General features: G+C 47.1%; 1 protein-coding gene across 3 annotated transcripts in view; it reads right to left on the bottom strand.

Moving 5' to 3' along the window:
• Positions 1–13,971, bottom strand: part of vav2 (vav 2 guanine nucleotide exchange factor) — a 271,051-nt gene that overhangs the window by 48,893 nt on the left and 208,187 nt on the right. For all 3 annotated transcript variants that reach the window (XM_080756557.1, XM_080756556.1, XM_080756555.1), the window contains exons 5-6: positions 6,033–6,138; positions 2,046–2,144 (exon numbers count right to left, since the gene is read on the bottom strand). In XM_080756557.1, the coding sequence (XP_080612683.1) occupies positions 2,046–2,144; positions 6,033–6,138 (205 nt within the window). The remainder of the gene's footprint in view (positions 1–2,045; positions 2,145–6,032; positions 6,139–13,971) is intronic.

A 13,971-nucleotide genomic window follows, 5' to 3' on the forward strand; every position in this document is an offset into this window, starting at 1 on the left:
CCCATTATTTGTTCGACATTTGAGCCACGGAACCACCACTTGACGACATTATAGCCTCTCAGACCACAAACCTATAAGAATATTTTCTTATAGTTGATTTTGTCCACAATTCCATGCTGGAATTCCATAGCAGAGATAACAGGCAAATGTTGATAAAAAAAATACAATTCTTCTATTCTCTCTAAACTTGTAAATTAAGTAATGGCATATTTGTAACAACAATAATGTGACTCTTGGGAGCGTAAAATGAACACAAATGGAACCAAATGGACCCTCCCGGGTTCCATTTGTACACTCTCAGAGTTACAGACCCATAAGGGTCCATTTGGTTCCATTTGTAGGCTACACTCTCAGAGTTACAGACCCATAAGGGTCCATTTGTAGGCTACACTCTCAGAGTTACAGACCCATAAGGGTCCATTTGGTTCCAAACCATCCTTTAGCTGTGGAGTCGGGACCCCCTGGAACTCCCTCAAGGACCCCTTGGAAACCACTGGACTTACAGTATCATAACCACAGTATCGCTGGCATATTGGGACGGGTTATTGCTGTGCTAATGCTCACAGAGGCAAAACTTCAGCTGTTGTTGCACTAATATAATTTCATGCTCGTCACCTTCCATCATCTTTAACGATAACAAATAGATCAACTAAAAAAACGCAATGCTGAGGTGACAAGCTTTATTAACCCCCGTCTCAATTAAGCTTAACGAGTCCTCCGTTCGCAAGAAGGTTATTCTCGTTAAATTTCTTGTTTGTCTGGCGCAAAATGCACTTGGTTTTTAATGAAATCAGTGGAGCAAATTACCTCTAGTCATGTCTGTGGAGAATGAGGATCTTAGTTTTTTTTTATTTTTTTATATAAGAGCACTGATGTGTTAGCAAAACAAATATTGAAACACAGCTAATTGTTAGCGACAATTATCTAAATACCGCTAAGTGACTTAGTGTGTATGCCTGTGTGTGTGCGTGCGTGAAGTGCATGCAAGTGCATGCCTGTAACGTCCAAAACTCATACAAGCCCATATACAAACTCAGGACACGTGGATTCACCTGGAACAACATATTTTCAGATGGGGGGTCCGCGGCCAAATACAGATAATTCCGGGGGTCCATGACATGAAAAAGTTTGAGCACCACTGAGATATTCAGAAAACTTAGAATTTAGAAAATACAAAAAAAAAATGTTTTAATCTGCCTCAGGTCTAAATGGAGGAATGGGTTAAACCACGAGGATGAGAGGTTTCTTGCCTGACAACAGCAAACTATATATATATATATATATATGGATATATATCTACGCGTGAAACCCTGGAGGGGGGGGGGGGGGGGGGGTCCGTCTCGCGGTGTGAGACCATGCTAATAATAATTAATAACCATATCGATCAGCTCCCCTGACATTTTGTGCGCTCCCCGGTGGGCGAACGTGCCGATAGCTGACATTTCCACGCTGTGTGCCACTTCCCGCGGGCCCGCGTGACAGACGCACATGAGACTACATGCAAATGGAGCAACACATGCGCGCACGCACATCAACGGATGCGTACGTACATGCACACACAATGCGAGTACTCGCGCAGCTACTTAGATAGATGCGTATACGGATGTGCATGCAACACGTCAAAGCCAATCGCATGCTTGTACACGTGCTTATTTAGATATAACGTCCATTCCTGACGTCAGTCTTAATACATCTGCTACTTTTAACAGCCTCGTCCCGATGCTATTTGGAACCACGTACCATTATGCACCTTACGCACCTGTATGTGTATGTATTTCACACTACCCATGTATTGGTATACTGTATGTGCATGTATTTCACACTACCCATATTGGTATGTGAACTTTTATCCATTTCCACCTTTCTTCAAAATGGAGCTTATATTATATGGCAGAATGTCACCCATTATCTTTTCACACCTGTTGTACAGACCGTGTCAATCTGTGAGAATGAAGTTGAGTTTGCACACGCGCGCGCACACACACACACGGACACACACACGCGCGCGCACACACACACACGCGCACACACAGTAGTATACCAACCTTCTCAATGTCCTCCAGGGTTTTGTAGTACTTTGCTTCCGTCTCCTGGATCTCCACTAAGCAGCAGTTTCTCTTATCGTCTTCCGTCATGCCCATTTTCTGCCGTGGAGAGAGAGAGAGAGAGAGAGAGAGAGAGATAGAGGAAAAGACTGGTGTCACATGTCATAAATTACACATCGTTTACCATTACTGTCTGTGTAACTATTGAGCAGCCCCCCCCCCCCGCCCCCCCGCCCCCCCGCCCGTGGTACATCTTGCATAGTAGCCTATTTAAAGCTTTTGTCAATCAATCAATAGTCTTGGATCAATAGCTTGATTGGTAATTGGTTAACATGACGGTTGCCAGTTGGGAATATATAGGGTTTAGACATTGACCACTTAAGCACTATTTTAGTCTTTCTTACAACGATGCAGGTGTCGCCCCAAAAAGAGATCCAATCGTCCGCGTCCAATCGCCTGGATGAGCATGAATTGCACAATGGGCTACCTTGATCTGAAGGAATTGTGTGTGTGTGTGTGTGTGTGTGTGTGTGTGTGTGCAATATCTTCCACTATCGGTATAGCCGCCAAATATAGCGAAGAAGCTGTTACCTGTACCCCTGAAGGGTGTGTGGGTATTTGTTCGGGATTTGCTGTTTGCATTCTGTACGGCACCTTGTAAATATTTGTGTCCTTGTATTTGTATCTCTTATGTGGACATAAATAAATGATTAAAATGTGTGTGGTGTCTATCGTATTAGGGGGGAGACATGCGGCGACATGCGGCAAAGGCAGACGGGCTCGGGACTCGAACCCGCGACACGCCGTCCAGCTGGATTACCGGGCCTCAGCCACGGCCCAATGAACTGATTCCGACTGCCATTAATGTGGCCAACAACACATGAGGCCACTTAACCAAATGCAGGTTTAGTATGTGCACGCACGCACACACACACACGGGGGGGGGGCATCATCTCTATGACCACATCCCCAGCTGTGGCGATGGCTGGCACCCGGGCCCAGCAGGACATGACATGACCGTATATATACCATCTGGGAGGAGGATGATGAAGACACACAGACAGAGGAGAAGAAGAGCCTTAGGGGCTCCGGTCCGGTCGGTCGGTTTGAGCAACGACCACCCGGCCAATAACGGCCAGCAGGGGGGAGAGAGAGCGAGTCCACCAGCCAAACCTCACTGATGTTTAATTGTTTGGCCGCCTTGCGGTTTGATCTGGCGTCTGCCTGCCTTTGTCCCGTCCTTGGAGCTGACGTCAGCTACGGTGCTGGCGTCATCCCCAGGTTGATGTCACACCCCCCCCCGAGGAGTCAGACTCCAGAAGGCCCCAGATGGGGGCTTCCTCATGCAGTGGTGGTGGGGAAAGTATACTCAAATACTCCAAAAAAGCCCAGAATTGATTTTGAATCACTCGAGTAAAAAGTACAAAAAGGTGTTATTTATTGGTATAGCGAGGGCGCTTCTCGTCTAACAGGGCCTTTTCAAAACGTGAAGGGATATAACGCGGCCTATATTTCCAACGAGACCTGCGTTTTTTGCGCGGAGCGCACTGGGGAGAAGTCGCGGTTTCTCGTTTCGTGCGCACCCCCCCCCCGCGACTCACCAGACTCCGGAATCTGTTTAGCTTTTATTTTACGCTTGCGTTGTCGCGCCCCCTCTGTAGCAGACCTGGAGGAGGCTTCTCGTTCATCCACGGTGGACGCGTGCGTTCCTCGCTTCCCGTTTTTAAAGGCCCTTTACTGGTATCAATGTATGTACTTAAACCCATTTAGGCCTGACCTCAACATTTTAAAAGAAATCTCCTAAACCCTAAATAAATATTTTCACGATTTTTCAAAAAAATAGCAGACCTACAAGCTCGTAGCGCGCCACTCGGTGGCGCGCTACGAGCTTGTAGATCTGCTATTTTTCAATAGCTAAATTAAAACACCAAAAGGGGTCCCTGCCCGATATGGGTTAAAGTACCAAAAGTTGAAAGTACTCATTTGTGCCATTTCAAGTTTTCAAATGTATAAAATCATGTTATGCGACGCATTGTGAGCTTGTAGATTGTCTATTTTCAAATGGACCGAAATGTATATAGGGCTGCAGTGGTTAATGTATAATATGTTTTGTGATAATAAAGAAGATATTTTGGATCCGAGACGTAGCGGAGTAGAAGTAAAAGTATTGGAAATTGGACATGCTCAAGTAAAGTATACAGATATCTCAAAATTGTACTTAAGTACAGTACTTAAGTAAATAGTACTTGGTTACTTTCCACCACTGGCTGTCACCCGGTGTGATGTCACCACGTGGGCGGAGCCGCAGGTGGGGGTTTCCTCGCGGCCTCACGCAGGGGTTCACTGCTCTGATTGGCTGCTCGTCCGTCCGTCCCCCGCCCCCCGCGGGACACACCGCGTAAAAAAAAAAGGTTTAGAGTGAAGACGGAGCGTATAGCAGATCTGCAAGCTCACGACGCGGCGCGGCGTGACACGGCGGCAGCGTATAGGGCGGCTCTTTTGGAGATGTGTGAGTCACAGCGGCCAGTTACTTACCTGCATGTATCTGATCTGCAGCGTGGGAAAGGCAGAGTGAGTCAGGGGTTAGAAATAAGAGATAGCGTCATGGAGCCACTGATAATGCCATCATGCAAACACCCTGCGGCTTGGCCCCCTCAACGCACGCACGCACGCACACACGCACGCACACGCACATACACACGTGCCCCGTCTTCCCCTCAAGCTATGATGACAGCATAGACCACACACATTGACGGTCTGGGCAGGAGATGACTATAGTGGGGCACTGTGTGTGTGTGTGTGTGTGTGTGTGTGTGTGTGTGTGTGTGTGTGTGTGTGTGTGTGTGTGTGTGCGTACAGTACATACACATGAGTAAGTGTCTGGTTGTGGGGGCTGTGGGTGTGAGGAATCTGTATCTGCCTGTGTGTTTGGAAATGTGCATACATGTGCAATCGTGTGTGTGTGTGTGTGTGTGTGTGTGTGTGTGTGTGTGTGTGTGTGTGTGGGTGTGTGTGTGCGTGCGTGCGCGCGCAAGGGTGGCATTGTAAGGAAGGACATTGTAACGACTGACTTAGTATGAAATTTGTAAACATACTTCATCCATTCTTATTTCTTTGTGGATTTGGTGGGGAAAGCAGTGGCATTTTGAAATACAGTCATCATCAAGCCAAATAAAACACATCCCCGGGTGTACTACTGAACCTGACACTGAGTGGACTATACCGAATCGTTTACTTTTCACCGTAGGTTTTTTACTCTCAAGTCTCGAACGGCGCTATTTTTGTCGTTATGGACGTTATGAGATGCGAGTCAAGCAGCCTCTGTCCAGACTGAGCAGCGCAGTGACATTTTCAGGTCCGCGGAACACAGCCAATCAGGCTGGAGAACCCAGGCTATAGAGAGATCCAGGGGGTCCCCCAGCTAAATGATAGTTTTGGAACCAAATGGACCCCTTATATAATAGGGTCTGTTAACTCCGAGAGCGTACAAATATATCGTACACTCTCAGAGTTAAATTGACCGAATGTATGCCGTTTTTTTTTTATTCTCCACCTAATGCAGGTCAAACTTAACTGGGGGGGGCCCTTGAAATGAAAATGGTTGGGGGGGGCCCTTGAAATGAAAATGGTTGGGGGGGGCCCTTGAAATGAAAATGGTTGGGGGGGGCCCTTGAAATGAAAATGGTTGAAAATCACTGCTAGACATCGAGTCGCAAACATCTCGTCTTTTGGGGGTCCCTCCCTGGCATTATATATTCTCAAAATCCGCAAGCTAACGATTATCGTCTTGGAAGGTCCTTTTGACATGAAGAAGAAGTGTGGGAACCAGGCCTCTATACGGAAACAATGGGAACATGGGAATGGACATAACGAAAAAATTGGGAAACGTCAAACATCATCCTAACAGGACAACAATACACACACGCGCAACCGTCAAAGGAAAGCACACGAGAGTGACACGAGAGACACCGGCGACGGTCCTCTCACCATGGGCTGTCGAACTTCCACCTTGATGATGTCCTCATAGATGTCATCGCCGTCGTCCTCGCACGGAACACAGTCATAGATGTCATCCTCACCCAGGTCGTGCTCACTGGGGGACAGAGGCGCACGCACACACGCAGACACACACACGCAGACACACACACGCGCACACACACACACACACACACACACACACACACACACACACACACACACACACACGGTTAGACACACTTCTACGGCTCCATTTTGGTTACATTTGTACCCTCTCAGCGGCACAACATAAGTAAGTAAGCCTTGTCGACCGAGCCATAAGGCCCATCTTCTGTTTCTGTAGCGTGAGGCAGCTTGATGTACAGTCTGAGTACACCTCACTGGACATGACGCTGGTATGTCGCAGGGACTTATTACCGCCCCCCCCAATTCAACACTTGCCGAGCCATTTGAGTCTTTGGTGGTGTGACCCGGCCGGGGGATCGAACCCCCGCCCTCCCAGTCGCAGGGCGGACACTCTAACCGCAAGGCCGCGGAGATGGTTCACAGCAGCAGCAGAAGCTTTGACATTTGCAAAAGACGCTGAGGAGGGAAGCCAGCTAGATCTCTGTGTCTTCACTTGTTTAGCCTTGTATACGCTCACAGTGTATAGCTGCCATCCAGCCATAACTTTCATGTCCCACGCGGGATTTGAACCTGGGTCCCCGTCACGCACGAGCCCCCCCCCCCCCCCAAATGTGCCTTTTTGGGTCTTCCTTCGCACACCTGGGACAAGAAATTCAAGAGCAGGTGCACGTCAATAGTGAAAAGAATAGTGTCGAGGAGCTGAAAAGGTTTTGGAATTGGAACGTATGGCAAGAGGAAGACAGTACAGTACTGTACTGTGCTTAACCCATTTCGACCTGAGGCCAATTCTAAAAAACTTTAGCTATTGAAAAATAATATGAACTTGTAGAAAAATCGTAAAAATGCGGCACAAATCTTTGAATAGGTATACATTCTTTCAGAGTGAACGTTTTTTATATGTCAGACCTAAATGGGTTAACTGGAGTAAAGATTGTGAGTACTTCCGCCACTGGACCTGTTGGGGGCATCCAGCCAGGCCATGCAGAGCTTCACATGCACAGAAACACCTGAGTGAGACAGACAGCCTCCACTTTACACAGGCTTCAACCGACAGCTTCAATCACCACGTAGACTGGGGAGCCTTAACCTTGTTCACCCTTTTCCTTAGCATTCTGTGTGTGGTTGCAGCATGTCTCCTCACCCGTCAGTCTCCAGCACTTCTCTCTCTCTCTCTCTCTCTGGTGCTAGCTTGAGCAGTACCATCTTCTGTCACTCAGTGTTGTTATTTGTGGGGTGGCGTTCCAAAGAGACGTGACAGTTTGCGAGATTAGGCCCAGGACAAACAAACAGACGTACAACACACACGCAGACACAGAAAGACCTTCTCCTATAGACAGACACAGAAAGACCTTCTCCTATAGACAGACACAGAAATACCTTCTCCTATAGACAGACACAGAAAGACCTCCTATAGACGGACACAGAAAGACCTTCTCCTATAGACGGACACAGAAAGACCTCCTATAGACGGACACAGAAAGACCTTCTCCTATAGACAGACACAGAAAGACCTTCTCCTATAGACGGACACAGAAAGACCTTCTCCTATAGACGGACACAGAAAGACCTTCTCCTATAGACGGACACAGAAAGACCTCCTATAGACGGACACAGAAAGACCTTCTCCTATAGACGGACACAGAAAGACCTCCTATAGACGGACACAGAAAGACCTTCTCCTATAGACAGACACAGAAAGACCTTCTCCTATAGACGGACACAGAAAGACCTTCTCCTATAGACGGACACAGAAAGACCTTCTCCTATAGACGGACACAGAAAGACCTTCTCCTATAGACGGACACAGAAAGACCTTCTCCTATAGACGGACACAGAAAGACCTTCTCCTATAGACGGACACAGAAAGACCTTCTCCTATAGACGGACACAGAAAGACCTTCTCCTATAGACAGACACAGAAAGACCTTCTCCTATAGACGGACAAAGAAAGACCTTCTCCTATAGACCGACACAGAAAGACCTTCTCCTATAGACCGACACAGAAAGACCTTCTCCTATAGACAGACACAGAAAGACCTTCTCCTATAGACGGACACAGAAAGACCTTCTCCTATAGACAGACACAGAAAGACCTTCTCCTATAGACGGACACAGAAAGACCTTCTCCTATAGACAGACACAGAAAGACCTTCTCCTATAGACAGACACAGAAAGACCTTCTCCTATAGACGGACACAGAAAGACCTTCTCCTATAGACGGACACAGAAAGACCTTCTCCTATAGACAGACACAGAAAGACCTTCTCCTATAGACGGACACAGAAAGACCTTCTCCTATAGACAGCTCGCCTGGTTACAGAGCCATCTCTGTGTTTGGGCCTTTTACTAAAAGTCATGTATGCTTTAGATAAGCGCCAACAATCTTCCAAATTCCATCTTTTAGATTTTCAATGCCATTTCTTTCTGCCTTCCAGGAAGGGAAATGAGGCATTTTGTTATGCAAAAATCCACCTGTTGGTGGCGCTATAACAGGCCAATGAGAAACGGGCTGGATATATTGCTCAGCCTAGTAGGAAGGTAAATTGCACGCTGCGCTCATGATTTGACCAATCATGCAAACTTTGAAAGCCAATGTTAGCCAATTAGGATGGAATCTGAAATATCGGACAGATCCGTCTTGAACACATTACTATAGAGATACTGTGAAACGATTTGCAGGATTTTTGGACAGAATCTGGAGGAGTAATATATAAAATAAATAAAAAGTCGGCCTCCTGGTGGCGCTATAACAGGCCGTTCTGGAACATTTGGGGCAGAGGTTCATCGTTAGCATCCATTGAGTGTGTGTGCAAAATTTGGCATCGACCGGGTTAACGGTGCCGGAGATTAGCTGTTAACAGAGGGACGGACACACACACACACACACACACACACACACACACACGGACGGACGGAGTGCAAAACATACTCTCTCTCCCCATGCCTTCTGCCTGGTGGAAAATTCAAGCGTTCACGTCTTCTTCATGGTAAACTGAATTATAATTTATCAGCTCAAAAGCATTCAATTAATTTTAGGGTGGTTTCATCAGAGCCATCCAATAGACGAGTCACGATATAGAGGGGGCAGAAACCGAGCGCTCCAGCGCTGTTCATGCAGCCTGAACTGAGACAAGCTGGAAATGCATCGTTTTAAACGAGGGCGGCGCAAATAAGAGCTATTTTAAGCATGTGTGCAACATGACAAACTGTGTTAAAAGTATTGTACAGTAACAACTAAAGTCTATTTAATGTTTATGCTGTACTATTACTACAAAACAATCTAAAATAAAAGGGATTTACGATCATTAAAGCTGGTCCAATGCATTTCTGCCTACTTCCGTCCATTGGACTGAAGCCCCATGAAGTGAACGCCGCTTGCGTAACTCTGTCTACATCTTCTAAGGCTCTGGGTTTCATCACCTGAAAGTTTGAATTATACATAATCATGAATAAGGAAATTGGTTAATCATTCATGTAGTAAATAGAGTAAACATTCAAATGCACTGTGAGGATCCTTTAATTACCACACGTGTATCGCGAGTGAAAATAAACAGTCTTTCTTTCTTTATTTGTTTGTTCCGCAAAAAAACAGCTATTCACTTTTCAAGTGGACTTGCAAATGAAACATTAAAAACAATTAACACTCTCGAGTTAATTTACTCATTAATTATACAACTCATTCAATTCATGTTGCAAGTTGACGACTGCCCGGAGATCAGACTGTGTGTGTGTGTGTGTGTGTGTGTGTGTGTGTGTGGGGGGAGAGAGTTGCTGTGCACCAACACTGATTGAGTTGCCCTTATTGAGTGGTATTTCCCTTTAATATGTTTGTTTTGCTCAGGCACCCAGCTGGCTGCCTGACCTTTAATTAGGCAAGCAGCCAAAAGCCAACAGAGCACAGAACAGTGGCTGGGGGCTGTGTGTGTGTGTGTGTGTGTGTGTGTGTGTGTGTGTGTGTGTGTGTGTGTGTGTGTGTGTGTGCGTGTACCCATAAAGTACAAAGAGTAAGAAATGAATCCAATCGAAAAGTGTCGAAAAAGGATAGCTGCTGCAAGCAGCATGATTTCATATCGCACACACAACTCCACCAGATCCATTCTGGTCCGAGGGAGCCTTAGTGGTGCACTAGAACATTGCATTGGTTCAGAGAGCTAGGCCATCGTGTCACGCAAAGAGCACATGTAGTGCTTCAGGTTCAGCGTGAATACACTTGATCAGAGGCCAAATTAGAGCATACATGGGGGTCAAAGGGTTAATAGAATATACATCCCTGTATATAGAATGATACGTCCCTATATGTATGATTCCTCAACACAGGTATAGGCGCGCTCACGAGTTGCCTGCCTGAACTAGCTCCGCAGGCTTCGCATCATGTAAACTCTTCATTTCCATTTTAAATGGACCCCCCCCCCCCCCCGAGGGGTCGCGACCCCCAGGTACTCTTATCTCAATGGCGGACGAGTCACCACTATAACTATAAGTGGTGCGGTATATTCTAGGCAAAGCCCTCCCTGTGTGATAGACAGTTCACACGAACTGGATTTCTTTGCCCCGTGAAAGAACTGCAGCGCAAGACTGAGCAAGACATTAACTTGCCATCCTGTTCTTCAACTGATGCAACTCGGTTTTCGCGTGACCTCTCGCCAAATCCCCCCCCCCCCCCCCCCCCCCGCCCATCAGAACTCATACACTCTTCTTCTCTTCTACACTCTGTGTGAATAACGGATGGAAAATAATGAGAGGACGAGGGATGGGGGGGGGAGGAGGGAGAGCAGTGGCCTCGGTCATCAAATATTCAAGCATTGTCCTTTTGCTCATGTGAGGTCTTGTTTGAAGTTTTAACCCAGTCAGGACGGGAACCCCTTTTGTGTGTTTGAAGCATTTACGTTCTACTTTAGCTGTTGAGAAATGTGCAGATCTACGAGCTTGTAGATCTGCTATTTTAGAAAAATCGTGAAAATGTGGCACAAGTCTTTAAATATAATTATATTGTTTCAGAGCGACCGTTCTAACTCAAATCTTTGCTTCTGGGGGGGGGGTCCCTGGAACAACATGTTTTCAGATTGCGGTCGGCGGCCAATTACATATATTTCTGGGGGTCCTCGACATGAAAATGTTTGAGGATTTAGAAGACATTTTTGTTCAGAATCGGCGTCAGGTCTAAATGTGTTAATTGAGGTGAACTGGTTGACTCCCGGAAACATCCCCCCCTCCCCCCCCCTCCCTCCCCTCCCTCCCCCCCCCCCCCCTCCCTCCCTCCCCCCTCCCCTCCCCCTCCCCTCCCATCAATGACGATTCTACTGATGTGGGAGGACACTTAATGACAACCCTCACTGTCTCACATGTCCCCGCTCTGAACTCCCAGCAGACTTGGCGAAGGTAAGGCGTATACGTGCTCCGTGGTCACCCGTGACATGAATGAATATAGGCGTATAGAAGGGAACTTTGGAGGGGTGGAAGGAAAGCCTCTCTCTCTCTCTCTCTAATCCAGTAGTTTGAAAACTTTTAGCGCCCGAGGCACAACGAGGTCACAACAACGGCGAGTCAAAATGTCAAGGTATGCCTGTATTCATCGCAGCACATCGAGAGTATATATAGGGTTGTCCCGGTCCGATGGGGTCCGTGCGCATTTACGACCAGTCGTTGGTCCGACATGCAGAAAACTGACCGGATTAAGGTTGGCGAACATGCAAAAAAACGACCGGAATAAGGTTGGCGAACATGCGTTAAGGTTGGCGAACATGCGTTAAGGTTGGCGAACATGCGTTAAGGTTGGCGAACATGCGCTAAGGTTGGCGAACATGCGTTAAGGTTGGCGAACATGCGTTAAGGTTGGCGAACATGCGTTAAGGTTGGCGAACATGCGCTAAGGTTGGCGAACATGCGCTAAGGTTGGCGAACATGTGTTAAGGTTGGCGAACATGTGTTAAGGTTGGCGAACATGTGTTAAGGTTGGCGAACATGCGCTAAGGTTGGCGAACATGCGTTAAGGTTGGCGAACATGTGTTAAGGTTGGCGAACATGCGTTGAGGTTGGCGAACATGCGCTAAGGTTGGCGAACATGCGTTGAGGTTGGCGAACATGCGCTAAGGTTGGCGAACATGCGTTAAGGTTGGCGAACATGCGCTAAGGTTGGCGAACATGCGTTAAGGTTGGCGAATATGCGCTAAGGTTGGCGAACATGCGTTAAGGTTGGCGAACATGCGCTAAGGTTGGCGAACATGCGTTAAGGTTGGCGAACATGCGTTAAGGTTGGCGAACATGTGCTAAGGTTGGCGAACATGCGTTAAGGTTGGCGAACATGCGTTAAGGTTGGCGAACATGTGCTAAGGTTGGCGAACATGCGCTAAGGTTGGCGAACATGCGTTAAGGTTGGCGAACATGCGTTAAGGTTGGCGAACATGCGCTAAGGTTGGCGAACATGCGTTAAGGTTGGCGAACATGCGTTAAGGTTGGCGAACATGCTCGGTATCGGCAGATACTCTAAATCAAATGATCGGATCGGGAGCAAAAGAAACGTCATCGGGACATCTTTAATTGAGAGCTTATATCTACTACTTTTGATTTTTTTTTATGTTTCTGAATAAATAAATACTAACATCTCGCCAAAAAGGTAATTGATTGGTTTATTAATTGAATACTTTATAAAAAAAGTGCCGGTAGTATATAGTCAAATGTTAAAGGATAACACAAAAAAGCCAGGGGGCTGTGATCCACATGCCCAAGATATTGGACGCCATCCCCAATTAGATTTTATCATAATCAAATTCAGTATGCTACAAAACAGGTCTCTGCCTTAAAACCGTCACTGTCCCAAGTGTGTGTGTGTGCGCGCGCGCGTGTGTGTAGTCTGCGTAAACGCGTGTGTTTGTGTGAACGAGAGAGAGAGAGAATGCCAAATAAGGTAAGTCTTGTAAAAGGTCTGACTGCAACTTTAGGATTTATTTCGCGTTTAATCTCTAGGGTGGAGGTGATCATGCATAAATGAATCACTTATGTGCCTCTGCACGTGTTTTCACTTCCGCTCTACAGTACTGTATAGGTGCATGCATCTGGCTCTGCACCCACCCACCCACACACACACACACCCACACACACACACACCCACGCATGCACACCCACGCATACACAAACCCACTGGCCTTCCGGCATGTTCCGAGCACGCATGGCGTGCAATGCAAGCAGCTGCTGTGTCTGTAACCCATTTAGGCCAGACGTCGACATTTTAAAAATGTATTTTAAAAATGTATTCACAGTGTGACACTGTGGCTATGAGCTTGTAGATCTGCTATTTTTCAATAGCTAAAGTATAACATAATGCTTAAAACGGCGGCTGTGGCTCAGGAGGTATAGAGCAGGTCGTCCAATGATCCCTGGGTCGGCGGTTCGAATCCCAGCTCCTCCTGTCCACATGTCGAAGTGTCCTTGGGCAAGACACTGAACCCTACATTGCCTCCAATGAGTCGGTCGGTGTGAGCTCGCCACCGTTGGTGTGTGAATGTGGGAAGTGTTGAGGACGCTGGCGTCGACTGTTCGCCGCTTCACCTCCCAATGTATGAATGAATGAACCGTTGTAAAGCGCTTTGAGCACTTGGAAAAGCGCCATAAAAATGCAATGCATTCGTTAAAACACCAAAAGGGGTTCCCGCCCCCAAAATGGGATAAGTGTGCCTGGCTGCGAACGTGGAACAAGATAAACGTGCCTCCGAGTCAGAGTCCAGAGGACGTGAGGAATGGGGGCCTAATTTTCTGTCCGGTTACACAGTGGAAGACTATAGGAGACCCCCAGTGGGTTTGTACGCGTCAGGGCCGCCCTCTGCGT

Source organism: Protomyctophum bolini (genome assembly GCF_963924005.1).
Source record: "Protomyctophum bolini genome assembly, chromosome: 22".
NCBI classification, from domain to species: domain Eukaryota; kingdom Metazoa; phylum Chordata; class Actinopteri; order Myctophiformes; family Myctophidae; genus Protomyctophum; species Protomyctophum bolini.